At 37.8% G+C, this 26,636-nt stretch overlaps 1 protein-coding gene across 7 annotated transcripts in view; it reads right to left on the bottom strand.

The window, feature by feature from the left end:
• Positions 1-3,827: 3,827 nt before the first annotated feature.
• The window catches only part of LOC138746939 (ubinuclein-1-like), a 50,313-nt gene continuing 27,504 nt past the window's right edge, over positions 3,828-26,636 (bottom strand). For 4 of the 7 annotated variants that reach the window (XM_069905646.1, XM_069905644.1, XM_069905642.1 and 1 more), the window contains 8 exons: positions 25,271-25,393; positions 23,335-23,478; positions 22,028-22,078; positions 21,283-21,325; positions 18,603-19,844; positions 16,370-16,640; positions 7,557-7,646; positions 3,828-5,619 (listed from right to left, as the gene is read on the bottom strand). In XM_069905646.1, the coding sequence (XP_069761747.1) occupies positions 5,567-5,619; positions 7,557-7,646; positions 16,370-16,640; positions 18,603-19,844; positions 21,283-21,325; positions 22,028-22,078; positions 23,335-23,478; positions 25,271-25,393 (2,017 nt within the window). In that variant the 3' untranslated portion in view covers positions 3,828-5,566. The remainder of the gene's footprint in view (positions 5,620-7,556; positions 7,647-16,369; positions 16,641-18,602; positions 19,845-21,282; positions 21,326-22,027; positions 22,079-23,334; positions 23,479-25,270; positions 25,394-26,636) is intronic. The other 3 variants (XM_069905645.1, XM_069905643.1, XM_069905647.1) reach the window with 3 other exon arrangements.

The following is a 26,636-nucleotide window of genomic DNA, read 5'->3' on the forward strand; positions in this document are numbered from 1 at the left end:
AGATGTGAGATCATCTTTAAGTGGACTGAGTCACATAATCATTGCATTATTGATTCTATGGTTAGATGATGCAGGGCACAAAAGGTATCCTTAGCTGTCATTGGGCCAGCAGTTCTAAAAATGATATTTGAGATGACAGTCCGTTTAGTCAAATAAAGCAAAAATATCAGCAAAACTACTTTTATGTAGCTTTACATTAAATTGGATGATGTAACATTTGGGGCCTAGTCTGATTGCTGGAAATTCTTGAGTATCCTGGGGACTAAATTTAGTCTTCAATATTCACGAAAGGCTTTTGAGAGAATGTAGAGAAATTGCTTTGGATTGCCAATGTAACATCAGTTATCTGTTATTATCGACTCCTGAAATCAGGCTTCCAATTTCATTTGACTATTGCAATGGACCCAAACATCATTTAAGCCACTTTTTAAAAAACTTGGGATTTAAAGGAACTCCTTTGTTCTCTTTATTGAAGAAATTCTAGCAGCTCAGGAACTGATTCAGTTGTGTAACCTAACCATCTTCAGATTGATGCTCGGAAAATAAATTAGGTTTACAAGGTTTGATTTTGCACATTTCCTCTTGCTAAATAAAATATGGCAAGTAGAGATGGTGCAGAAATTTGAGTTGATGTTCCTAATACTGTAAACATCTCCAGCAACTCGGTCTGACCTGGCAGTTTCCTTCAGATGTCATTACATCTATTCCACCACATCTTATACTACTTACCTCAACTTGGAAAAAAAAAACCATGATTTTGCAAGAGGTCACGATCACACAACTACAAGCAAAATAGAAGTCTTCATTATTAAGAAATAATAGGTTTGCCCAAATCTCTGGTATTCAAATACTCTAAATTTCTGATGCAAACCTAGCCTCCCTGCCTATTAATAATTGTGGCCAATAGATTAAAAAAAAAGAAACAAATTCTCTATCTACAGGATAAGGATAAACACATTTAATTTAAATTTAGACATATAGCACATTAACAGGCCCTTTTGGTCCACAAGTCCATGCCACCTGATTGCATTTTGAATGGTAGGAGGAAACCAGAGCCCCCTGGGAAAACCCATGCAGGAGAGAACATACAAACTCCTTAACAGACAATGCGGGTTGCTGTGGACATTTCTGGCAAGAGACTGGCTATTAGGCTATGCCAATGCACCATCCGGGAGTAGAATGTATCCATTTGCCAATGCAGGGTATTTGGTAGTGGGATGTTGCTGGGGAAAATACATTAGCTCTCACTGTCTCATTGTCTGCCAGAGATGTGCTTATTTTTGTCTTGCACCTTGAGAATGGCTGAACAAAGTTCAATCCTCTTTGTAATTTCTCGATAAATAAAACATCTACGTATGCCTGCTTGCAACAGAACCTGGAAACAATCTGACATCCTGCACAAATTATTAAATTATTTTTGTACTACCCTAGTGCCAGGTAATGACTACATCCTGGACATACAATCATATTACCAATATATTGGATGTTACCATTGTTCAGAATATCAAGTGGACAATCCATAAATTCTTAGGCTGGAACAAGTTAGAAGCTGAGGAGACTTGCCTTGCGACATCATTATTTTTCTCCCAATGTCTACATGGTTGCTATGGAATACTCCCCACCTAAAAAGATGGCTATCGCCTTAACACAAGATCATCAATAACCTATTGATTGGCATCCCAATCTTCCTCCAGTATTGGCAGTGAGTGGCAAAAGTGGATCCTATACATAAAATTCACTCATAACTTGCCAATGGATACTCCAAAAGTTTCTAGAAAACCTGGAATTCCAATTGCCTAAAGCTGCAAGCAGGTGCGCAAGAACAGTAAAACACAAGACACCATGATTGAAGTAAAAGCACTACTGGAGAAACTCACCAGGTCAAACAGCTTACCACTCCCCCATTCTCACTCTCTTTCCTATCCCTCCAGCTCTCCAACCCCTTCCCTCTCCATTCAAGAGCTCTCCACCCCTCTGTTTTCTGTCATGTCCTCCCTCCCTTATCCACCTATTACCCCTTGCCTGTGGGGCCTGTGCTGTTTCCCATGCCCCTCCCCCCACCATTTTATTCACGCACATGCTCACATTTTTCACTTACCTTGATCAAGCCCAAAATATATATTTTTATCTTTGCTATATAAAGTATGCTATTTGACCTGCTGAGTTTCCCCAGCTTTGTGTTTTCACTACCACCACCTGTAAGGCTGCCCTTCAAGTCACACATCACCTTGATGTGGAAATATCCCTGAACCATCATCACTTGGCCTGACTCTTACATCTTCACCCAATGAGTACGTGGGAATACCTTCTATTGCAACCATTTCCCTTTATAATCCTTAGAGAACATGCAGCTAGTTATTCGACTTGTTAATGAATAAGTCCATTCCAATAGCATTGAGTTTTCCACTGTTTATTTGCACTCTAAACAGTAAACTATACTCAAAACAATTAAAATATTAATACATTCAAAATTAAAAAGGTCAAAGAAAATTGTCCAGACTGACTCTATTTCCTTGATTCTAACAGTACAAAAAAAAAATTCAAAACGGACTACTTTGTTTCTCCAAGATGGTCAAAAAACACTATTTTAACCCTGATAAGAAACCTGTTACTATGGAGAGACTCAAAGGAATGGCAACAAACTTGAACAGACTGTTAGAAACTGGCAGTTTAAGTTTGCCAGTGATTTTCAGTCACTTTAAACCTTACACCCTCACCTAAACAATTGCAACAGTTCAAGAAAGCAAACAACTCTGAGAATTAGCAAAAGTATTAAATTCTAAACCAAACTGTTAATCTGAGGGAAAAAAAGATGCACAAGATTGTCTTCAGGTTGGCAAAGAATAGAGAGCGGGTACCACAAAGAATATTGCTCCTCTTTACTCATTTTTAATCTATAACTTGAGAAAGAAAAGCAGGGAACAATTAATGACAATTAAAAAATTGATGGGGTGCAAGCAGGCAAGTCCTCAGTGTTTGCGAGTCAGATGAATGGGCAATCAGGTAAGAGGTGGAGGGAGATGGAAAATAGAACAAAAGACAGCACTTTTTACCAGTATTAACATTGATCTTACAAGCTAATATTAATGAGCTGAACTATTATCCATCCATATTCGCACAAATCCCATAAACTAATATCGATGATCACAAGTCTTACGATCTTAGAAAAGGAGGTCTGGATGTCCTTACAGTTGAGGCATGTTAATCTGAATGTACAGTTAAGATTGGCATTTAGCAATCGTCATTCATTGCAAGAGTAAGGCAAGTAGTATGGTAAGGATTTTTTTTTAGGATTTGTATACACTTGTGTGACCTGTGCTATTTTGGCCTTGATAACTTGGAATAAGATCATGTAGTGATCCTAAAGATGGGAGATTAAATTATATTGGGCCAAGAACACAAGAAATAGGAGCAGGCATCACAAATTTGCTCTGTCATTCATCAAGATCACAGCCTATTTTCTACTTCAATGGCATTTCCCTGCACTGTCCCCATACATCTCAAATTTCTCCAACATCCAATAATCTCTCTTTTGAATTAACCATGTCCTCCTCAGATGAGAGAACTTCAAAGATTCAGCAGGCTTTTGTGGGTTGCTTTAAATACCTTTACTGTCACTTCCTTCAAGTTTTGGGATGCAGTTCATCTGGTCTTTGGGAATTTTCAGCTTTTGGTGTCATCAACTTCTCCCGGCACAGGATGAAAATGGATTTTCATTGCAATGGGCAAAACTGGCAGGCTAGAACCTCAAGCTGGATCCTTGAGAGGAGAATCTAAGTGGGGGTCACAAGAAATGCTGATAGAAATGGATCAAAATCAGTACACTGTTTTCTCCAAAATTTTCTAGTTTATTGACATATCGGTGTGCAACAGAAACAATCAACCCTTTGTCCTGCAGCAAATACATACACAAGTCTGAAATAAAACAATATACAATAAAGCACCATCATTCAAAGTAATGTCTATTTTAGTTAAAACAAATCGAACTGACTAGTACATCACAATTTACAGAGTTTGAGAATGATTATACTATTTCAAGTAGAGCTAAACTTCATAAACACAAAAATCAGATCCAGCAATTTTCAAGTCCTGAGTTTCTGTAGAACATTTATCATGCCTGTGAATATGACTGGAGCACTCCAGAAATGAAATGCTTGTTAAAAAAATGTTATGAAAATGTCAAAAAATCCTTATAAACCATCTGCCCATGACCATGTTCCACAAGCTTACATAATCTTTATGAAAAAAAAATCTTTGGCTTCTCTGCCGACATGGTTCTTGTTAATCAATTAGATTGTGTCAAATTTTGAACTGCATGTGAATTAGGAATAAACAAAACCTCAGAACACACTTTCCATTTTCTGCATTAGAAGGAAAGGCACTGCAATTGTATGATCAGCTTCTACTACAATCATGTTTATATTTATATTACCAACCAAATGATATTTGACAGGGATCTAAGACAAGCCACGAACCAGTCTTCTTCATTCATGGGTTCCCAATAAAACGAGAAACTCAAAGGAGTACGAGATTAATGGCTTTCTTTTTTTTTAAACTGTTAGGCACCGGACTATTGATCAGTATTAATCACTGACAAGTTGCAACTGAATTGACTAAAACAGCTGGTTTCCTAATGCCAACTATTTAACTTCAGTTATTTTCTCGTTTTTTGAGAAACATCACAATTCTTGTATTCCATTTTCTCATGTTCATAAAAGGTGGATGAAGAGTCTGAGGGTTTGTTAGTGCATCAATAGATAAGAAGAGTACATTGTAAAAATACTCAAAAACAATTCACTATTACAGGCAATAAATAATTTAACTTTAAAAAAAAATTGATCCAATGCAATACGCCCTGACAAAATCCATTCACAATGGAACTTCAATCTCTTTAAAACGGGAATCTCTAATAGAGCTGTGGCTGTGACTCTAGGGGTAACACCTTTTCTATATAGCTTATCTTGAAACCAGTATTGGTTAACCCTACCTCCTCAAAAAGAGAGTCAGTATCCATAAGAAATGTGTTCACCATCACACTAACATGTGCCTATGTTTCAGGTAAAGTGTTCTGTCTGTACAGATTCCATGTTGCTGCTTGAAGAAACTATAGAAGCTTTAAGCCTGCTGCTGAGTACAGGGTAACCAATATAATGTAATAACAAAAATATGGAAACTAAAATTTCTAGCTGCCTTAAATCTCTGGAATGCACCACATAAAATTTTGCTCTATGACCTTCATTACCATGTCAATACTAAAAAATGTTCTTGCATAGGCATTCAGTGGAAGATTCTTTTCTATACACTTTGAACTAAGCATGTACTAGACCAGCTTGATCTCCCCCAGCTATTCGTACTCTGCTGCTGTACCGAGTCCATTCAATCTGTCAGTCTCAAAGGCATGAAGCAGACAACCATGTTCTCCTTGCCCCGAGTAAAAGGGCACTATCTTTCGATAAATAAAATGCAGAGATGGCCAACCAGCCTTGCAGCTCCTATAGCTTGACCATTCCCTCTGATGTTTACCACAGCACCATTACCGACACATCAGCTTCATTCAACTTCGAGGTCACTGCATTTTACGTTGCATGCTGGAAGTCTCCCCATGGATTTTGTTGCTCTCTGAATTTGAAGAAAAAGATATTCTGTAATTGTCAATAACTTTTAGAAATCAGGAAAATACAAATTCTGGGTTTATAGACACTTACCAGAACATTACCAGAGGCTCTAAAAGTACAAATTGTTATTAAACCTGCTCAACACACCTCCATCCCAATTCATAACATGGCTACCAAATCAGGTGCACTGTTGGATGCAACAGGAATCTTTCTTCCTCCTTTACCCAGCATATTTTTCCTGTCTCTTTCTTTACTTGTCACCTGATTCATCAATCAACTCACAATTCCACAGGCTATTTTGTGAAGTTGTCAGTGTTCACATTGTCAAGATTAAACACTGAATCTACCTCCAGCTAGTAGGTAGATTGACTGGGAATCAGAAGTGAGAAGGCTAATTAATTGTCTTTTCCCTACCATACATGTAAAAACCATCACATCTATTGTTTGCCGTGTGCCATGAAAGAAGTTTCATCTTGAAGAAAGAATGTGAAGTCCAATTATTTTTTTAAAAAGATTATTCACATCAATTTCAAAATTTTAGGGGATCAGAAACATCAAAAAGTCTGTTTCTGTCATGATGTTAACTTAAAAAGAATTCCGTTCTCTTGATGGGTTATTACATAAATATTGAAGCTAACATTCTCACTGATAGAGATAAGCCAGATTGAGAAAGAGTTGAAAGATGCAAGGTCCTGGAGGTGAAGAGGAAGAAAAATGTGCAAATTAGAGTTTGGAATTGTGTATTCATTTCCGAAGGCATGAGGCAACAACACCAACATAAAAAGATTGGAGGGCAATGGGAAAAGGGCAGGGCTGGTGAACTGGTCTTGCCCAGAGCCAACATGGAATCTTTGGGTTAACTGGCCTTCTTTTATGCTGTAGCCGTTTTGTCATTTTGTAATGCATTATCCCTGAAGTCGAGCAATTCGTGCATCTACCTTTTTAGACAAAGGTCTACCTCCCTCTAAAATTAACTCATCTTTCATTTTTCCAGAAGTTCAATCGAAGATCATCAAATTAAACCAAGTGCGTGACCAACTGTAGACTGAAGATTTGGATTATGTAATAGTTTCTAGCATTCCAAATTGCTCATATTTCTTTGCGTCATGCTGCTATATTTAAGATTCTTGCTGATGTACGTACAGAAATACGAATTGCCACAAGTGTAAGTTCATTTCAAATTAGATTCAACCCAAGAAGAGTGACAGCCTGTTAATCCTGCACATTCCCCAGTAAATGACTTAGATAGCAGTTAAATCTGTGCTCCAGTTATTCATCAAATATGATGTTCTATTATTATAGAAGCCCTAGTCCAAATTTTAGAACAATAAAATTAATATCATCAATGTTAACAAAGTTGGGAACACAGCTTTCTGAAGGCTGATTTCTTAACAATATGATGCAAATAAGCAAGTTACACCCATTTTGGATTGTATAAAAACAACTTTAAACTATATTTACAAGTGCTCTACAGCTAAATTTTGTCTTTGAAAATTCTCTTCCAGTGAGACTGTTAAGGAATACAAAAGTTTAAAAAAAAGTTTTTTCCCCCTCTATCATTTGTATGAATGATAGAAACATCACAATTCTTGTATTCCATTTTCTCATGTTCATAAAAGGTGGATGAAGAGTCTGAGGGTTTGTTAGTGCATCAATAGATAAGAAGAGTACATTGTAAAAATACTCAAAAACAATTCACTATTACAGGCAATAAATAATTTAACTTTTAAAAAAGAATTGATCCAATGCAATACGCCCTGACAAAATCCATTCACAATGGAACTTCAATCTCTTTAAAACGGGAATCTCTAATAGAGCTGTGGCTGTGACTCTAGGGGTAACACCTTTAGTGCCAGTGGCACGAAACAACAACCCACAATTCACTACTTGATATTCTGGTGGGATATGTCAAGCAAAGAGACAAGTCGCATGCTGTATTACCTTGGAGAGACTGCTGCATGTGGGTGGGCAAAACTGCATGTGGAAGCTGTACTGCCTGGTGAGGGGTAGAATGTAAGCCAGCAAAAATACCTAGAGAAAGGGCAGAGAGAATAAAAGCCAGTGGTGAGAATGGAAAGCCACTGCTTTGAACCCTAAAGCATGCAGTTTAGTGATTGGTTATTCAGCAGAGCCACCTGCAATAATAGATAGAACCATCAGCTGAAGAGATGCAAACGGGCACCACACACTGTACACAGGATTTCAAAACCAGCAGGGCAGCCAAGGGAACAAATCAAAATTAGATACAAAGCAAAGAATAATCAAATATTTAATATATTTTTACAATAACTTTCCATAGCTCCCCAAAAGCGCTTAAGAGAATTTATGAGCATTTTGGACAATGATGTCGTGCCATGTCAAATTCTTCCTCTTAGAAATGTGCACTTTTTTAAAATCCAGCTTCCTCACAGACTCAAAACATGCTAGAAAATTTACATTTAATTTTATTTTTGAGAAACCTTGGACATAGAGAACGTGGGAGATGCTAACATCCTTCATCAATTTTTCTTTTAAAAATGCTATTGAGAGCAGTAAACAATAACCAAGCTGCAAGTTGGCAACTCCTGGATCTACTTTTGACATACAGATTGTTATGCTTTCAATGTTATAACTTCAGCAAATGTTCACTAGAATGCTCACAACAGACTCCAGGCTCAGATAAATCAGATGTAGCAACAGGTCCAAATCTTTTGTATTGTGCCTAACCCCCAAAAAGTATATTCACTAACCAGAAGGGAGGAGTGACAAGGGGAAGGGGAAGACCTTGGTAAATGCAAGGTCAATATAAAACAGGCTTAGGTGCTATAGCATGTTGAGGTTAAGAAAGAGGAAGTGCTGGATCTTCCTTAAAACATTCAGATTGATAAAGACTCCAGGACCAGGAAGTAAGGGAAGAGTTTGCGGGGGCATTGACAATGATCTTTGAGTCCTCCCTCACCACAGTGGAGGTTCTAGAAGAATGGAGAATGGCAAATGTAATAGGGAAAATCCTGGGAATTCTCGACCAGTGAGTCAGAGGTGGGCAAAGTATTGGAGAGGATTCTTAGGGACACAATTTATGAACATTTAGATAAATAGTCTTCTCTGGATCAGCCAGCATGGCTTTGTTCAGGGGAGGTCATGTCTCATGACCCTACCTGAGTTTTTTGAGGAAGTGGCAAAAGAAATTGATTAAGATATGGTGGTAATTGTGGTGTATATAGATTTAATAAGGTTTGCCATGATAGACTCAAATCAAAAAATCTTGAGATATGGGATCCATGGAACTTTGGCTCTGTGGATTCAGAATTGGCTTGCCTGCAGAAAGTATTAGATGGGACATATTCTGCCTGGAGGACAGTGACTAGTGGATTTCTGCAGGGATCTGTTCTAGGACCCTTGTTCTTTGCGATTTTTATAAATGACCTGGACAAAAAAGAAGGATGGTTTGCAAATTACACGAATGATGGAGGTATTGTGGATACTGTAGAACAGGGTTGGCCAACCTTTTAATTTAGACATACAGCACGGTTACAGGCCACTTTAGCCCACAAGGGTAGAGGTTAACTGAGCGGCACAGACTCGTGTCTAAATTAAAAATTAAAAGGTTGGCCACCCCAGCGTAGAAGGTTGCCATAGGTTACAATAGGATTTTAGAGCACGTCGAAAGAATCAAAGGCTTGTTGATCCAAACCAAGGCTTTTATTAACTAGAAGACTGGAGTATATCACATGCAGGTCGACCAGTCCAGAATGACCTGGACTGGCTAGGAACATCCCTTTAAGACCTGCCAGTAGGCGTGGCTACACTCTCAGCCAATCACAGTCATCCTACACTACCATCTGTACATAGACATATTGGTGATAGAATCTGTACTATCACAGGGATATAGACAGGATCAAAGTTGGGAGGAGAAGTGGCAGATGGAGTTCAATTTGGAGAAGTTTGAGGTGATGAATTTGAAGATGGAGTACATGGTTAATAGCAGGATTCTTAACAATGTGAAAGAACAGAGGGACCTTGGGATCCAAATCCATAGATCTCTCAAGGTTGGCGCATAGGTTGATAGGGTAATTAAAGCATATTATGGCATGTTGGCCTTTGTTAGTCAGGGGATTGAGTACAAGAGCCAGGAGGTAATGTTGCACCTCTGTAAAACACTGGTTGGAGCACACTTGGAATATTGTGCTCAGTTCTGGCCAACTCATTACAGAATGTTGCCTTGATTAGAGAATGTGTCTTGTGAGGCAAGACCAGCAGATACTCTGAGGTGGTTTTCTCTTTGAAGTGAAGGAGGATGAGAGGTAACAATAGAAATCTACAAGACTATGGTAGGCATAGACAAGGTGGGCAGCCAACACATTTTCCTCGTACAGAGTTTTGCTGCAACAGTACCAAATACCAGAGGTACATCAGTTTAAGGGGAAGAAACTTTGGGAGACATCACAGGTAATTTTCTTTTTTTAAATATACACAGAACAGTGGGTGTCTGGCATTCATTGCTAGGGGTGGTGGCAGTGGGTGGTACAATAGGGGCATTTAGAAGACTCAGACAGGCACATGGATGCAAGAAAAATAGAGCATTATGGGAATGAGGCAGGGAAAGTTTAGATTGTTGAGTAGGTTTATATAGGTTGGCACAAAATCGTGAGCTGTTGGGCCTATACTGTGTTGGAATGTTCCATGTTTAAAAAGAAAAAACTTGAAATATATAGTTTCCATACCTTGGCCCTCAATTAAAACACAGCATGGCCATGGCAGGAAAGCTTGTCCTTCTAAGATGAGGATGAAGTTTTAAGCACAAGACAAGTGATCCAAAAAGTCAAGCCTCTCATCCACAACTAGAAAATTTCTCAGATTTTACAGCTATTCCAGATTGGGAACGTCTGCCTCCCTGGCTTCCCCCATGATCACTTTATGTTCGGGTGTGTCTCCACCCCCTGATCTTCACATCAAAGACCAACTAAGGAACTTACTTCCACACAAATGCATTTCATAGCAGTAGCAGATTCAAATATCACTTTGCAGCAATTAAACTATTTGGTATCTCGGTCACCAAGTGGTTTGTCAAGCTCCCTTTTAATTTACCAGTGCCTACCATCACACATTGAGAATGAAGAAATAGTCAAGGATTTAAAATTCTGTTAAATTGACTGAAAATAACTGGATCGGTTTTCGAAGAGACTGAACACTTTTTCAGAAATCAATAAAATCAGTCATTGCTACTCTGTAAGATTACAAGTTTGTTCAAGATTCTTAAACTTGAATGAGTTTTATTTTTAAAGATATGACCTAGAATATTGACAGAGGGCAGAGCAGTAGACGTAGTTGGAGTAGACGGAGTTTAGCAACATTTTGACCAGTTCCCACATGGTAGACTGGTCCAGAAGGTTGGATCATGTGGGATTCAGAAGTAAGGCAACCCAACAGGAGACAAAGTTAACTTGGTGAACGGAGTCAGATGACATATTTTACACAGAAACTTCTGTATTATTCTTTTAAAAATTAGCATACTTACTTTCGGTGTGTCCTGATGTGATTGTTTACACAGGGGCACTTGTACACAGCCTTCCTGTGTTGCGGAGTTTGTCAGAGGGAGAATGGTATATTCATTAGCCCTGTTTCTTGGAGTGGCTGTGGTCATTTTACACTGCAGCCACTCCGCAAAAAATGTGTAGGGGTCCCAGTGGAAAAATTACAGAATGGAATTTACTAATAAATTCCACCTTGACCTTTTTACACTGGCGCCGGAGCAGAAAATTCCAAAAATTTTCTGCTGTTCAGCACCTGTGTAAAAGTACCTTCAGAGAGTGGCAGTGGAGGTTGATTTACCAGATTGGAATTCTGTGGCAAGGGAGTGCCACAGGATCACAGTCTCCTGTTGTTTTCCATGGAAATTAACAATCGGCTGAGAATCAATAGCACAACTAGAAAGTTTGAGAATGACATCAAAATTGATACTGTGGTAGACAATTAAAAAGGTTGTCTACAGTAACAATAGAATCTAGATCAACTATTGCCAGGTCAGGTTACATCTTACATTTTTGAGAAGGTGGTGATTGAGGGTAAAGCAGTGATGTTCTCCATAATGGATTTCAGTAAGGCATACGATGTTCCTTTTGATAAGCTGATCAAGAAGATAAAGGTGCATGGGACACACAGTGAATTGATAGACTGGGATTTAGAATTTGCTTGCTCGTCAAAGACAGGGCTTAGTGGTGGAAGGGTGTTATTTAGATTTGGATGTCCATTATCAGTGGCGTTCCACAGGGATATATATATATATATATATATATATATACATACACATACACAGTATATAAAAATAACTTGAATGAAAATAGTCATGGGTGGCTTATTAAGTTTGCAGATAACAAGATTGATCGAGTTGTGTACAAAGTGGAGAGCGATCAAAGGACACCATAGGATATGGATAATTTACAGATGTGGGCAGAGAAATGGCAGATGGAAGTCAATCCAAGCAAATATGAGGTGTTGCTCTTTGGGAGGTCAAATGTAAAAGAAAAGGACAGAGATAGTGGAAGGAGTCTTAATAGTATTTCTATGCAGAAGTATTTGAGGGCCCAAGTCGATGGTTCTCCAAAAGTACCCCAGCAAGTATATAGGGTGGTAAAGGTGCCTTCATTGAGCAAGTACAAGAGTAAGGAAGTTCACATTGCAGCTATGTAAAACTTGAGTTAGGCCACACTTGGTATATTGTGTGCAATTCTAGGTTCCCCATTACAGGATGTGGAGGCTTTGGAGAGGGTACAATCAGATGCTTGGCAAGTTTTTGATCTTTTAAATACAGGTTGGTAGGTGCTTGTAACAGGCTGCTAGGGGTAGTGGTGGGAGAAGATATGTAGAAACATTTGAAATGCTTTTAGATAAACACATGAATATGCAGGGAATGGAAGAGCATGGATCACATGGAGGCAGAGATATTCAATTTAATTTCGCATCATGTTCAGCACAGACATCGTGAGCCAAAGCGGCTGTTCCTTTGCTGTACTGTTCAATGTAATTGGGAAAGTGGGTAAAGGAATTATGGATGGAATTTAATTCAGTCGAGTGCAAAGTGATGCATTTTGGGAAGTTAAATTCAGGTTAGACATACATACTAAATGGGGAGTTCAAGATTCCTTTATAGCCATGTAATACTACAGAACATGTAATATTACATGAAATTTCCTACTGCCTGCTGCAAGTTACCCGACTCCCCTGACAGCAAGAGAGTTGTAGAACAGAGACCTAGAACATCATAATCTCTTGAAAATGGTTACATGGGCAGACAAGATAGTGAAGGAGGCAATATGACATGCTTGCTTTCTTCATTGGGCAGTGAGTACAGGAGCTGGGATGTCATGATACAGCTGTACAAGACGTTGAGACAGCAACTGGAATATTGTGTACAAGTTCTGGTCACCACATTATAGAAAGGATATGATCAAGCTGGAGAGGGTGCAGCAAGATTGTTGCTGGGCTGGAGTCCTTGAGTTACAAGAACCTGGATAGCCTGGGACTGCTTTCACTGGAGCCAAGTTTGGGATGACCTAAAAGAGGTTTATAAAATCATGAGAGAGGAATTGATGAGGTGAATGAGCACAGTATTTTTCCCTGCAGTAAGGAAGTCTAAAACTGGAGTTTGCAGGTTTAAGGTAAGGGTGGTGGTGGGGGAGGGAATAAAAGATTTAAAAGAAACTTGAGGGGCAGGTTTTTCCCACACAGGGATTGGTGGGTGCACGGAACAACCTTTTAGAGGAAGTGGTACAATTACAATGTTCAAAAGAATTTGGACAGATCTGTTGTTAAGAAAGATTAAGGGACATGGGTCCAATGAAGGCAAATGGGCCTAGCTCAGGATGGCACTTGGTCAGTACCATGCTGTACAATATTATTACCCCTATGAAAGTAACATCCCAATCCAGCAAATTTTGTATGCAATTCTTAAAACATTTAAATGATGCTTCATTGGCATAAATCTTGCAGGGAGCAGAATTGGCAGCCATTTTAATGGAAGTCCAAGTAGAATAAAAACCCAAGACTAACTAAGTGATAAATCATAGGATCAGAAGAATTTTCATCTTGGATAGCCACCATTTAGATCACTTCCAGATCTTGACCTTGTAGATTATTAAGACTTCAACCAGATACTTATTATAAAGTGAAGGTTTCTGCCTCGACAAGGCAATAAAATCTTGAACTCCTCTCTCACTTTCTATCAATAACTTTAGATCTATACACCAGTCCTCACTATTAAAGAGAGCCCCACCCTTTCTTGCAGAGGACAGGATTCCCTTTATTTACACTTTCAACCCAACCAACTTCCACATTCATCTTGTTTTAGTCTCTCAGTTTTATACAGCTAAATCTCCTTTGCTTCAAAGTTCAGTCTATTTTCTCCACTCTTGACAACATCCTCACTCATCTTCCTTCTCACTCTCTTCATACTTTCTGTGATCCAATGGCCAGAATTTTGCATCATCCACCTTGCACTTTCTGGTACTTTATGCAGTTCTAATATGACCTCCCTGTACCTGTAGCCCCTGGTTTATCTAATAAAGGGAAGTACCTCGCATGTTTCCTTATCCACCTGCCCTGCTACATTCAAAGAATATGCATATCAAGATCCCTTTGTTTCTCTGTGCACACCTACCATTCAACATTATCAAACATTTCCTTGTTATATTTGGCCTCCCAAAAATGGATCAACTTCCACTTCCCCAGATTAAATACCATTAGCCATTTTGGTGTTGAATCAACTAACCCACTAATACCTTTCTGTAGCCTAGATCTTTAACACTACCACTTTTGATACTACAAACCTCTTAGTGTAGAGGACACAATCAAGTCCAATAAAATATAATAACTAAAGTCTGTTTTCCTTTGAGGTCTTAGAGCCTATGCTTGCCTAACCTGGGCTAGCAGTATTTTTAAACAGCAGTACAGTGTCAAAAACTTCCTATCAACTCAACATCCACTTATCAACAAAACTACAAGCCTACAGAGCTGTGGTCATCCCTTTTCTCCTATATGGGTGTGAGACCTGGACTCTGTACTGACGACACATCAAACAACTGGAGAAATTTCACATGCACGTCCTCTGTTTCACCCTTGGCATCTGTTGGCAAGACTGTCGCCAACATGAAGGTCTTGGGTTGCGCAAAGTCCACCAGCATTGATTCCCTGATCATCAGAGCTCAGATACAGTGGGTGGGACACGTCATCAGAATGGACGACCACCATATGCTGCTCGACTGAAGACTGGAAGGAAACCTCAAGGTCATCCATGAAACGCTATAAATACACTGTGAAAGAAACCCTACGCAACTGTGACATCCAGCCAAGAGATCTAGAAGCTGGGACTGCTGACTGAACCCATTGGTGAGCCTGTGCTATGAAGCCTACAACAGTTTTGAAGACAGGCACTGCCAAAAACTGATGGAAAACTGTGAACAGCATAACAAAGCAGCAGCCACAGGTATCACAACAATGGATTTCCAGTGCCCCCATTGTACTGGGTTCTGAGCTTCCAGACTGGGACTGCAGAGTCACCTTCATGTCCACAGATCAAATGCACAATGTGTCTTCTTTGAACCGAAGGGCTACCAATACAATACAACATCAAAACCTTCCTATCCTCTGATAGGATGTAGCCAAAGAGAACTGGTAAATGAGTTGGAGCCTGTCTTATTTTGCTTCTATCGAGAAGGAGCATTGTCAACCTCTACACTAGGTGGCTGGAATTTCAAAAGGAAATTCTGTTTTGCTGCGATTCCCTAGTCACATGCTAGTAATGACTATGTAGATCCCAAGCCAGATCACAGCAATGTACTATTGGAACCACACTGACTTCGATAGGAAATTTATGCCTGCAGAAAAAGAGGCAAAAGATAAGCTCTTTAAAAATAAATATTTGTAATTTAGTTTACTGCTTCTAAGTACTTTGTCCTAATTTTTTTCAAAAACCCTCTTTTCAATTCCTTTACATCAATTTTAAAGTTTACACATGTCTTATTCAAATACTTGCAACTTTGAGAGCAGACAAACTCCATTCATTCTGTCACAGTGGTGTTTCAGGGAACAGGCCACGTGGAACCTGATTGCCATCAGGATTTCAATGCTAAGGTCTAGGTGTAGAGGGCCCTCTCTCTTCAGACTAGGTTAAAGACAGATGTGAAGAGACCATGGACTGAGATATTCATCAATGGATCATAGCATCTAGCAATACCCATCTCAAATGTATTTAAGGGAATAGATTGATTAAGTTACAGATCCCAGTATTCTAGTTTCTTGACAATTGGTATAACTGCTATAATATATCTAAAGGCATGTCTTCTTGAGAAAAAGTTTATTAATAGAATAAATTTGACTAACATAGCTGTTTATTAGTAGTTATGACATGCCATATTTGTGACATGATAATATCTTAAGGGCAGATTTGCTAATTACAGCAGCAAGAAAGAGATAAATCAGCAATACCATCCATAAAACATAACTTCATTTTGATACCAAACAATAAGTTTAACTACACCAACCTGTTTAAATTTATCACTAAAAAACATCCTCAATACAATATTCTCTAAAAAAAAAGCAATGCAACTTTAAACAAAAAAAATTATTTTTTTTTTAAGCATGCTCGTTACATTTTAAAATGAACAATTTTTGTGTTGCCTCTCCCATAAATACTCAAATAAAATTGTTTTGAACATGATTCCAAACAACCAGACAGACTCCTGATTCTTCCTTTAAAGATTCTACTATGTACAACTTACTATGTGCAAGGCCATGGTGGAATGTCCCTGGGGCAGGACCCGTGACAATTGCATCTGGTGAAACGGCTGATTTTGGTGCAGAGTCTGAGCCTAATGTTAAAACTGTAGGGAATGTAAAGTGCATAGGAACAATGCCCGGCATCATCCCAAGTGAGGCTTGGCTCAGGGTTGCTGAAGTTATTTTCTGATTTGTTGTGTTATAAGAAGGTGATAGAAGACTCATAGGTGAAGAACTTGCAAGCAGTGCTGCTCCTGTGGTAGCCTGCAGGGACTAAGAAAAAAAACCCAAAGTAAATGCCCATTATTTAAAAACTTAAAATTGTATAAAAGCTGTACTTCAATCCAAATTAAATAATACAGCTTTTCAGTTTGAAAACCCCTGCAACACAAACACATTTTATTTTCTATTATACTATCCAAAATAAGATACCGAGACAACAACAATTCTTTACAAAAGTAATTGGAGAAATTAAATTATGAAATTTTTTTTATATAAATCAGCTCGTTTTTTTTTGCTCATGTCTGAAAATATCATTAAAATTGAGCCTCTTTATAAGCAACATTTAATCTGCATTATTTCTAATTGTTCCATCACAGAATTAGATCCTTCAGCAATGATTCACGGTCAAAGAATGTGGGGATAAAATAGAGGTGGGGAGGAGTGGGGGGGGGGGGGGGTGGAAAGAAATAAAGGATCATGGCCCTGCTCCTATTTTTTGTTCACCAGAGTGAAACCAGCAGAAAGTATCCTATTCCTGAAAGTGGTACAATTAACCAAAAAACAAATGGGAATGTCCACTTTTGCACCATTGGTGTTATAATTTATTGTCAATTCCCTGTGCACCATAAATTTAAGTTAAAAAAAAGTCTATTTAGGGTGAGGCAGGACTGGACCTGACAGAAAAAAGGAAGCTATTAAGTATGGGAAGACAGCCACAAATAGCAACACATGATCAAGAAAGATTACAATTTAAAATCAACTAATTTACCAATGACCTTTAGGGAAAAATCTGCAACTGCTTCATGTAACTTTAATCCACATGATATTGCTGTAAATCCCTTTACTCCGTTATATTCAAATTGTACACTTGTACCTCTTCTTAAGTATGGGGAATAAATATGATGGCTGTCATGTTTTGGGCACTTCTGACAAGGGTTTTTTTTAAAGAAGTCAGAACATTAGCATTTTGAGGAAGCTTACCCTTATGTTATCTTAATCAACACACATGTTAGAGATTGCTTGTTTAACTTTTATGGTCAGATTTACAAAAATAATTTTAAAAAAGGAGCTCAGAAGAATAATCCCTTGCAATATTCACCCTGGTGGACATTTTTATCACCTCAAAAAGAGTTCAATTTGACAACTTCAAAAACATGAAGGACTAGTATAAGCTTTAATTTTCATAAGGGAAAAAATGCTCGTGTTAACCATGATTTTTTAAAAAAGATATTCTAGCATATACTTTGCTGGAAACCAACAATTTCTTTACCTGTTTTGGTAAATTAGATTGAACAATTCAACATAGTTTAAAAATCAAAATCAACCTTTCCTTGTATGTGACAAATATTCCAAAGCAATGACCCTTTCATGTGGAACAAATTGAACAGTTTAATTGAAAGTTTATACCACAAAGAACCAACAATCTCGAAAGACAAATTGAATGGTGCAATAAGTAGAAAGAGCTAAAATAAAGCAATTTAATTCAAATTCAATAACTGGAAGCATTAGTTCAATAGCATTAAATGCACAAATATTCACAAGAATGATCTCTGAACTTTCTCGACTGCACAGGCCAGTTTCATCCAATCATTGATATAGTTCCATTCCAGAACAATTAGTCTACCCTTACACAATAGGCAAAAAAATCCAAATCCACTATCAATAAGACGGTGCAAAATTAAAATATTGAACAGATTGAATTTTCCCTTATTGAAAATATACATGCACTTCAGAAAAAAATTAAAATCTGAATACATCAACACTTGCACACCTTTGTTACTGAGTACATGGAACTTGAAAGATGGTAATTAATGGAAAGCAATTGCTTGCTTTGAATGGTATGACTGATGGTATAATGTACACTTTGAGCAAAGCAGTAAATGGATCAATATTGTAAATTTTACGTCATAAAGGAGTCCACGGAGGATAGAAAAAAAACCAGCGTTAAAATATAACCTCCTTTCCAAGATATGAAAGTGTACTTTTAAAATATGGATTCTTATTTACACTCACCAGCATTGCTCCTGCAGCTGTAGAATTATTAACAACTGCAGGCTTAAGACAAGTAGTTAGCAATTTTGCTACACCCTGTGTCCCACTACTTGAATCTCCATTGCTACCACCAGGAGGAGCCACCAGCGTAAGTTTCTGAGAAACAGAGGGCTTCTTTACATTTATACTAGACGATTGCCGATTTAATGTCTGCCCCGGAGATGGAGATTGTCTATTTAGATGACTACTACTGGATAAAGAGCTTTGAACACTGGTTATATTCTGAATAGAGTTACTGGAAGGGGAAGAATGTTTAGATGCTGAGACCACAGTCATTGGCGACTTGAAAGGTTGATTTACAGAATTCTGTGCATTGCTATGTTTTGCTGTACAGTTAGCAGATGTAACTGAAGTGCCAAATGTTCGTTGAGGGCTGGGGGATGTTTGTATGTTACTCGCTAAAGATGAGGGGACAGTATGGAAATTCTGAGTCTTTGTTGAAGATTTTAGATGCTGAATTAATGGCCGTTGTTGCAACTGGCTGGTAGTTTTAGTCTGAGAACTGCATTGCAGTTTGCTTGTACTAAAAGATGGTGATGACATGTAGCTTTTCTGGTGGGACGTGGTCTGATGATACTGCTTGGCAGCCGGTGCCGACACCTGACTTTGAACATGGGGTAGCCGTTGCAAACCGTGATGCTTCGGCTTGTTTTGGAGTGTCTCAGAGAAAACTTTGCTGTTTGTTGAAGAATGGTTTTTAAAGGCAGTGATAAGTCTCGTAGCACTTTCTGAAGTCCTTTCCTGAGACAGTTGTCCCAAAGCTAATGCCTGTTCAGCTAAAAGATTCAGAGATGAATGCGACTGTGGAGCAGACGGTGGATCAGACAGGGAAGCTGGATTCTTCTGTACATGTTTCTTCTCTTCTGATGACACCACGACTGTTAACTTATCATTTAATGAATCTGATGTTAAAGGACTAAAATTCTTGGTACTTCCTGCTGCATCATTAAGAGCAGCCAATGCTTCAGACACATCTTCCAGAGACGGCTGTTTATTAGACAGATCCTCCTCAAGCGAATCATCTAAACTATATGACTGAGGAGTTGTTGTATTACTGGAACTCTGAGCAGCACTGGAGCAAATGGACACATTTACTGGGGTCACGGGTGAAGTGCACGATCCCTGCACAAAGGAGGCAACGTTCCCACTGTGAATCGAAGTCATCGGTTGCTGCAATTTCCGTTCGGTCTTAAGAATATGGTCCTGCAAAATGAATCAAAAATGTATTAATGTTTATATCTTTACAAATTGATTATGTTGCTTTTAATTCCCAATTCTGTAAATTAATATGTAAAGATCAATATTTCTTTATTGAACATCTCACTGCATGAAGAAATGTTTGTTCATGCAAGCATATGGTTTAAATCAACTGATCTTTGTGGGAGCCTATTAGTTCAGCAAAAATATTGCATTTTTAATTGGCTGTTATTTCAGTTATTAATTAAAATTATCTGCCCCAAAAATATTCATAGGAAAGACATTTATTTTAACTAATCATACAATTTGAATCATCATCCAAATTTCTGCAATTAAAATGGACAGCATTTTGGGTTTATATTCAGGCCTTTCAAGTGACCAAAAATAACCAACTTATTCTTGACATCTGCTTCAGTTATATAGGTCTTTGTTGAGGCCGCATCTGGAATACCATACCAGCGTCTGCCACCTTACTTAAAGTAAGGATATTAATGGATTGGAACCAGTGCATAGAAAGTTGACTAGCATATACTTGACTAATATCTGGTATGTAAAGCTTTTCTGAGGAGGAAAGGCTGGGTAGGTTAGGTTTGTATCCACTCAAGTTTAAAAGGGAGAGAGGAAACATAACTTGGAAATTCCTTAGGGGCCTTGAGCGGTTGGACATGGCTGAATATTTCCTCCTGTGGGAGGATGTAGAAACAGGTGCAGCCCATTTAATAAAAGTGAGGTCATTCATTCCTTCCCTCAAAAGGTGGTGAAAGAATAGTTTTTGAATACAATTTAAAATACTTGAATGCCATTTAAGACCATACAGAGACACTTGAAAAGCAAATAATTGGGGGAAGGAGTGATGGAAGAGAAAGGTAAAAATTTATAAATTGGCAGACATAGAAGTGAACTTCGACCTTGTTTCATGACACAGCAGTTTTGAGGAGCTGAGTAGCTTATTCCACCTCCTAACTTCAAAACTGGTTTGTGCTACTCATTATAGAGTTTACAGATGATCCAAGTGAGTGCACGAAATGGCCAATTTTACTATTGCAACTGTCGATGAAGCTTCAAAACATCAAAATTACTTACCACAGTGGAGTGTAATATCTACAAAATATTTTTTATTCCAATAAGGATTCCTTGCATTTGCTATCCAAAGCATGTGAATGCTGAGAGGTACATTTTCACATTTGGAAAAAAAAATTGGAAAATTCTGTAACCAAGATGTATGGAAAAGGTCCAGAGTTAACCAATTTTTATTGCTTTCTTTCACTTTCCCTTTTTTGAAAAAAATTGATCTTTAACGCAACTTTTAATTTCATGATTAATGATAAAATAATGGAACAAGCATCATTTTGGATAACAGAAGTCAAATGTCTGAAAATTTGCATTCCAATTCAATACTTCTCAGAAAGTCCATAATTGCCTCAATATGATTAATGGCACTTACCTTCATTTTAGACTTTAGGGGAGCAATGACCTTTTTCTTGGAACTAAAATCAAATGCAACAAATATTAGTACATAGTTATAGTTCACTAGATCACATTATTTCACAAAGCAGTTTCAACTATCACACAAAATTAATAAAAATACATGTAAAAATGCAATTCTGCTGAACAGACTGTTACAATTGCTGATTATGGATCTGCTTTTGATATTTCTTTTCCTGTATATGCTGGCCAGGAGAGTGCATTTTGTAGGCAGAATAATCAAGGCCAAGTGGATAAAATAATATTTAAGGCAGAAGTGGAGGGGAAGAAAATCAGAACTGTAAAGGAGAATTTCCCCAAATAACTCAGGGGGCCATGTCATCTCCATTATTGGTATGTGAACTGCTATTGTTTTAATGGGGTAAACATGACTTATTTTTTCAAATGTGCAATATTATAATAATACACATTTAAGCATAGTCTTTCTGCCTTCATAGTCAGGACGGTAATCTGAATTGCATATCTATGGGATGAAATTCAGACAGGTCCACTCAAATATTGGAAAGTCACTTTGCAAGATTATTGCCCAGGTAGTGAATGTAGAACTCTGAGACAGAATAGTTTAAAAAGAAAACATTTTCAAATAAATGTATAAACTTAATTTGAATCACTAGTTACCCTATCAGAAATTAGTTGATTCAGCTGCTTTTATAGGGCAAAATAGTACTGTAAATACACAAGGATACGAAGATGCATTTACTTACGGTGCTGAAGTGACATGAGCATGTACCTTCCTGCTTTCTTTGAACAATGTTCTGTTAATGAAAAATCAAAATATAATTTGCTTTTTCTTTCTACTTCATTAGTCCCCAAATCAGTTATAGTGAGTTTTAACAACACTGGCCTTAACCCAAAATAAAATGGCCTCATTTTGCTGGGTGCAGCCTGCTGCACAGATTCCATACTATCCCTTATTTATGGATCCCCAAGGATTAATGAGAGCTTGGAGCATCCTGGACCAACTGACCTCGGACAATGTAAATGGGTTAGTTGAACAAGAGTTAAAACAAAAATAAATCTACAAATGCTGGGGTCAGGTGCAATACATAAATGAGTTAGAGCAGGTCACGCACCACCCATAGGAAGTAAAAGGCAACCAATGTTTTGGGCCTGAGCCCTTCATTAGAAATAAGAAAAAAATACCTGAATAAAAAGGTGTGTTGTGATTGGTGGTGGTGGGAGGTGGGGGTTAAATGAGGAATGGAAAGGGCAAGCTCAGCCAACAAAATTACAAATGAGCAGTCATTGCAATGGACTTGCCATTGACCGAGAAAAAATTCCAAGGTTTAGTGATTCCTATGCCGACAATTTCAACGAATATTGCTATCAGGTATCAATTAAAATAAAAGGGGCGCCCTGGGGTTCAACAGTCGTGTTGACATAAGGGTAGCTCAGAAATCAGAAAGAATTTCTCACAGCACATCAGGAAGCAGAAAGATTGTTATTAATTTAATTTTATGATGCTGCAAAATCAAATGATGCATTTAATGTTTTTAAAATCTCTCAAAGTATTTGTGAGAAAATAATTTACACACACAAAAAAAAAAATCAGGCAGTTTGCTAGGAAGTAGATATGCTTTAACTACGCCTATTAAAACCTTTTTAGGCTTGTTGCACAGGCATTTTGCAGCAGGATGTTTCTCAATAGTTTGAACTTCCATCAGTTAGTGATTTCCCTTAATTGCGATGAAAGGTACCAATAGCATCAATTGTGGAGGAACACTGAAAACATGGCAGCAATTTTAATACTTCCGCATTAAACCATGTAATGATAATAAAGTTGGCAACAGATTCAGGATAACAAACTACAACAATTTTACCATGATTTTACTGTGAATTTGTGACATTCGTTTTTGTAGGGTTAACTTTAAATAGATGCATTTATAATTAGACGTTGAAAAACTGCAACTCCCCTCATCAATGATTGGTCTGGAGGGGATCTTTATTTACCAGCTCCCCATTTGTTAAAGCATGAGCAATATCATATTTCTTACACTCTTTTGCAATGTACCTTGATTGCATCCATCCTTTAGGCCAGAGTGGTTTGACCTCTGATTCAAGAAAAGTTTTCAAGTAGTCCTCTGCAGCCTGGCTTTTGTTTTCCTCCTGCTCATAGTAAACCATCTTTGTCCTCACTACACTGCACAGTAAATCTCTGCACCAAAACACAACAAAGTATTCACAAATAGAAAAGTGGTGGTTTAATAAAGTGGTCCCCACTCATCTGCGGTTTTGCTTTCAGTTACCTGCAGTCCGAAAATACCTTAGAGATCACATTCAGATCGATTATCACAGTATTGCAGTGCTGGTGCTCAGACCCTTATTTTTAATATTTTTAAAAATTACTTATTGTTGTTAATCTTTTATTGTGACTTATTTAGAAATTAAACTTTATCATAGGTGCATATGTGGAGGAAAAAACAGTACATATAGGGCTCGATACTATCTGCGGTCCACTGGGGGTCTTGGAACATATCCCCCGTGGATAAGGTGGGACTACTGTTCATTGATATTTCAGGAAGGACAGAATAACACGAGAACATTACATATAATTTCTCTTATGGCTGAGGGTAGTGATCCAAACACAAGGTAAATGGACGACACGATCCTGTTACAGTGCCAGTGACCCAGGTTCGAATCCAGCACTGTCTGTATGGAGTTTGTACATTCTCCCCGCGTGAATTTTGCCAGGGTGCTCTGGTTTCCACCCACCCTTCAAAACATACATGGTAGTAGGTTAATTTGGTTGTAATTGGGGGGGGGGGCCACAGGTTTCAATGGCTGAAATAGGCTTCTATCATGCTCCAAATTAAATTAGATACATAAATTCTGATCCATATAGAGAATATTTCCCTTTGCTCTATGTAAATAGAGTAATTTTACTGACAAACAAATTTAAAAATTAATGAATGACATGAACCTAGTTCCATTTCTTTTTATTTTTGTTAAATATGGAAAATGAATAGCTGCCCAAATCCAACCACCAGTTTTTAAACAAAGGTTACCAATTTCACATAACCAAATTTTTCACATACATTGCAAGAGCAAGGTTACATACTTTCCCTTAATTTGATTTTTTTTTGTTTCTGGTCTTGTTTTCGATTGTGTTCCCAACCGTAAAAGTACAGTAAATAATAGTTCAATGTGGTTCAGCAATTGCCTGCAAGGAAGGTTTAAAAAAATTGGAACTGCAGGACTGCTAAATGAACTGTGCTATTTTGGAGACGGTGGTTATCACATCAAGACTAATAATCTGGAGGAACTAAAACAAAAATGTTGCAGGTGGATTCCTTAACATTTGGTGACCGCACAATTTATTTCTCTCTGCCATCTTTATCAGTTCGCCTACTCTTAGAAGTGTTTGGAATATTTACAATATTGCTGAGAAAGTCAATCTTGCTCATTTTTCCAACGACTGACCTATACCAAAACTATCAATTTCTCTAAAGTTACAGAAACGCAATTCCCAAATTGTTTACTACTATAAAATTCTGAATTAATCCACCATCTCTAATATAGTTTCAACTGAACGATTCCAGCTCTCTGACATATTATTTCACACACAAATGAATAATATCCAATTATGATCGCTATTTTTATAATTGGTTATGAGCACCGAATAAAACCATACATCCCCCACTGAAGAAAATTATTTCAATTTCCTCTCAAATCAATCTGCACTACATGTGAATTCTGACCTGCAGATCTGTCCTCTGTTTTATCCTAATATCAACAATCTATTCCACCATTTAATCTTTCCCTGACAACTCTGCTACAATCAATTGAGAGCAGTAGGTGAATCGGAATAACATGACAAAGTTTTGTACTCATTGGGGCACATTTTCATTTAAAAACAAATCTAATCAATCAATTGCAAATGTGTAATTTTAAAGGGGGTATTGTCTTTACAGTTACCCTGTCGCATGACAAAAATCATCACAGCAAACCTGATCTCATCATTCCAGTGGAACTTCTTACGAGGTCCAACAATTCTTCTTCCCATCTTATCGTCATCTTCATCATCATCAGAGAACATTTTCTCCTTCTGGTCCTTCTCTTCACCCATCATCCTGCATTTCAGAACAATGAAATCAATTGAAAACTCACCAGCTGAACTATTTAAATCCATTAGAATTTATAGATCCCAGTAACTAGCTAACAAAATTCACACTTTGATGTTATTAATATTCCTTAAAATATTGGAATAGAAATGTTGCATTTTCAATATATCATCTCTATAAATGTAGAGAAAGAAACATTATTCTAGGCGATGATCTTTCAGAAGCACTTTTTTTTTGTACATACACACAGGTCATTCCAATAGTTTCTGTTTTTAGTTCAAATTTCTATTATATACAATATTCTGCCTTTGGCACAATGTGTTCTTAACCTGTAAAGACAGCCTTCCAATATTTCTCAATGGGAACAAATGCAAAAGCCATATCGATACAAAAAGAGAAAATATTGCATAGTTTAACTTTAATTGGAGCCAAAAGATGTTTCAAATTTATTGGGTACATCAATATTTTGGTGGCTTTGGATGTTCAATTTTGGTAGCATTTTAAACAAATTGTGCATTATATACAAAGTCACATTTCATTGGATAGTCTATTGATAATAAATACAATAGTAAATTATAGGATGATAATGGAGGATAGGACAAGAAAAATATGGTTTCGTAAAAGGAAACATCAGTCTATATGTGTTGATATTAATCAGTAATCATTAATATTTAATCACTAAACAATAGTTGACAAGTACTTTAGAAGAAACTATTAATGAACTATGCGAAGGGAAATGACATCCAAAAGTGTGAAAGTTGTATGAATAATTTAAAATTCTGATTTCATCCTACTTAGAGTACAGTACAACTCCAATTATCCAAAATAGTCAGGACTGAGCCTATGTCGGATAAACGGTTGTTTCAGATAACTGGTCATTTAAAAAAATATAGATATAAAGAAAACAGCCCAGTAGCAACAGCAAATCACTTCCATCAATGTTTAAACAACAACAAACAACAAGGGAGAGCCTTTTAAGCATCCTGAACATGTCCCCAACAGATCACCAAGACTTCCCATCCACTGCCGCTGATCACCAGGGAACACTGACTGGCGAGTCATCTGAGCTCCCGACCCCTGACTCGGAATCCTCTCCTAAGCCTAATGCACACACACACTGGGGAGTCTGGTCTGCGGGCGGTAGTAGTCCGAGGGGAGGGTTCGGAGTCAGCGTTGGGAGCTCCACTATGCCGAGGAGAGAGGGGAGCGGACACCACTGAGCCCAAGGACCCACTCCTGCCTGGGAGGCCAC

The sequence above is a fragment of the Narcine bancroftii genome, chromosome 12, assembly GCF_036971445.1.
Source record: "Narcine bancroftii isolate sNarBan1 chromosome 12, sNarBan1.hap1, whole genome shotgun sequence".
In the NCBI taxonomy this organism is placed as follows: Eukaryota; Metazoa; Chordata; class Chondrichthyes; order Torpediniformes; family Narcinidae; genus Narcine; species Narcine bancroftii.